Source organism: Octodon degus, unplaced genomic scaffold (assembly GCF_000260255.1).
Source record: "Octodon degus isolate 3935 unplaced genomic scaffold, OctDeg1.0 scaffold00111, whole genome shotgun sequence".
In the NCBI taxonomy this organism is placed as follows: domain Eukaryota; kingdom Metazoa; phylum Chordata; class Mammalia; order Rodentia; family Octodontidae; genus Octodon; species Octodon degus.
The window spans coordinates 9,269,089-9,272,132 of NW_004524687.1; the positions used below are offsets into that span (position 1 = coordinate 9,269,089).

Here is a 3,044-nt window from a genome sequence, read left to right on the forward strand (position 1 = left end):
CCCGCCCCCTGGTGGGCTGAGCTGGCCACACACACACACCACACTCTCTCTCTCTCTCTCTCTCTCTCTCTCTCTCTCTCTCTCAAATAAATAAAAAAAATAAAATAAAAATAAAAATTGCAAAGGCTTGCCTTTGAGTGTAGGGTTCTTGGTCTCCAAGTAGAAAGCAGTTTTGAATGTTTCATGGCTTCCTTGGTCAGCCAGTTGCCATGTATACCACAAAATGTCTTGGAGAATGTGGATCACCTATTGCAGTGTCTTAATACAAGATTGAAGTAGAACACTTGGTATTTTAAATGCAGCTTTCCATTTGTTAGTGATCTTAAGAGTTTCCTATTCTGTGATTGGTCTTTTCCCCTTTAGAAAACAGCTCTCTCACTTTGGCTTGTTAGCTTATGAATTTACCAGAACTGACAGAAGTGCACAATGCAGGAAGAGGTACATTCTAGGTGTGTTGAAGAAATGTTTTGATTTTCATCTAGAACTTTTATCTCCTGGCAATTTTTTTTATAGTTTTGTTATTTTAGTGACTTTTTTTTTTTTTTTTTCTTTTTGTGGAACCGGGGATTGAACTCAGGCCCTTGTGCTTGTGAGGCAAGCGCTTATTTTACTGAGCCATCTCCCTGGCCCAGTGACTGTTCTTTTAATGTCACTTAATGTGTACCTTTATGTTTTGTTTTTGAAATATTTTGTCAGTCCTAGGGCAGGCAATGGTTCAGTGTCCATTAGAAGATTTTATTGGATCCCATCCCCAAAGTTTCTAATTTGATTGGTCTGTGGTATGAAAATTTGTATTTCTAGTAAGTTACCTAGTAATAACTGAGGTTTTGTATCTGGGGAGCCCAAGGGAGGGTTTCTTTAATCTTGGCACTTCGGCTATTTTTAGCTGAGTAATTTGTTATTAGAACTGTCTTGTGTATGTGGGGGTCTCTACTCACCAGATGCTAGTGATACTCATCCCTTATTATGACAATATGTATAGCTGTTGCTAATCATTCCCCAGGGGCAGATAAAGGAACTCTCCCTATCTCTGTTGAGAACCACTATTCTAGGGTGATGTGTAGGGTGATTGGGGAAAACTTATGCCACTATCTTTAAATTCTTTTAAGCTGGTTTATTCTCTTTGGAGACACCACATACCACATATTATAGTCTTTCTGCTCAGACAGTGAAGGTCCAGCTGCCCTCATTGTGTGTTAGGGGAAAGGTGTTATGGTAATGGGGTGATCAGTAACTAATGTCTTGGGGCTTACTTGTATTGCAGTACAGTTTTGTCTTACCTTGGTGCTTTTTGGATCATTAAAAAATCTTTGCAGTGTACATGTTGGGTTGATAAAAGTAAAACGGACTCAAAAATGAATTGCTTACAGTGTTCTAACATGATTATGGAAAATACATCTATATATAAAAAGAGAACATTATGAACTTTTATGTGTCTGTCTTCTAACTATGATTGCTTTATATGACCCTACTGTACCTCCCATTTTCTGCTCCTTCAAGTTTTTTTTTTTTTTTTTTTTTTGGTGGAACTAAGGATTTGAATTCAGACCCTTCTGCTTGGCAGGCAAGCACTTACTCTAGAGAGCCATCTTCCTGGCCCCTCCGTGAAGATTTTTTTTTGGTGTAACTGGGGATTGAACTCATGCCCTTGTGCTTGCCAGGGAAGCGTCCTTGAAGATTTTTTACAATCTCAGATGTTATACAGACTGAACATCCCTAATCTGAAATGCTCCATAATCGAAATCTTTTCAATACCAACATGACATTCAAAAATTTGCACACTACTGTTTCTGGCAAAATTTCAGACTTGGATAATTTTTTAGATTAGGGATACTCAGCCAGTATATTCTATCCAAATGTTGCCAAATCCAAAAAAACTGAAGTCTGAAAAAAAACAGATGCTAAGCTTTTCAGATAAGGAATTTGAGGTTGGCTCCATATGTATCATTCAGTGTGTCTTTCCATTTATTGTAAAAACCAAAAGATGTCCCCATATATTTCCAAAAGATGTCCTTTGTGGAGATGCCATCAGCTATTGCCACCATTACTGTACAGCAGTGAGATAGAAGGATTTTAAGATGTGATTCTTTTTTTTAAATTTTAAATCTGGACTGTTGTTTTCTGAGGCAGTCCATTAATAGATTCCTGAGCCAACAGTGAGCTTTTTTGATCTTGAACTTTTGACCAAACCTAAGGATTCTGGTAGGCTTACTAAAGATTTGAGAAATATTGATGTGTTTAGTACAGGCAAACTTTACATGGCAGTATGAAGCTCCTCTGGTTTTGAATGTTATTCTGGTTTCTAGCAAACCTTTTTCAAATTTTATTGGCTATTTGCTAATTTTTCACTTCAAGAAAACCTTATCTAACTGCCTTCTGTGCTGCTTCTATATTTTATAGTTTACTTGATTGACTCTCAATGAAATGTTCACCTTCAGGGAAATTTTTTTCTTTTTCTTTTTGCTTTTCCATAGTACTGCTTTTTAATGAAAGCAGTGGGAGTGATCGTATAATAGGCTAAGAATGTGAGGTTGGTAGAACTATGCATGCTACTAGAAAGGAGGTGGACTAGAGATGGAAGCCGAGGAGCAGGATAATGTAAACAGTTAAGAGCTAATTTGTGGCTTTAACTAAATTTGGTCCCATTGACATAAAAAAAGAATAAAGATATGTTGAAGCAATGAACTGTTAGAGCTTAGTAGAGGATTGAGTATAAAATGTATACACTTATAATAGAACTTTTTATCACAAAGATCAAAACACTGACACTGAAAAGATGGATCCTTACGTTGTGTTGTATGTGTATTTGGGCAGCTTTGAGATACTGTACTCCTGGAAACTAAACTGGATGGTGCTATAAAAACATTTGTAATACGTTTTTATTTTAGTTCAAGGAAGAAATCTCTAAACGCTTCAAATCACATACTGATCAACTTGTGTTGATATTTGCTGGAAAAATTTTAAAAGATCAAGATACTTTGAGTCAACATGGAATTCATGATGGGCTCACTGTTCACCTGGTTATCAAAACACAAAACAGGTAT

General features: G+C 36.6%; 1 protein-coding gene across 1 annotated transcript in view; it reads left to right on the forward strand.

The window, feature by feature from the left end:
* The window catches only part of Ubqln1 (ubiquilin 1), a 42,864-nt gene that overhangs the window by 13,278 nt on the left and 26,542 nt on the right, over positions 1-3,044 (forward strand). Inside the window, exon 2 of the mRNA XM_023699115.1 lies at positions 2,889-3,040. Within this exon, the coding sequence (XP_023554883.1) occupies positions 2,889-3,040 (152 nt within the window). The remainder of the gene's footprint in view (positions 1-2,888; positions 3,041-3,044) is intronic.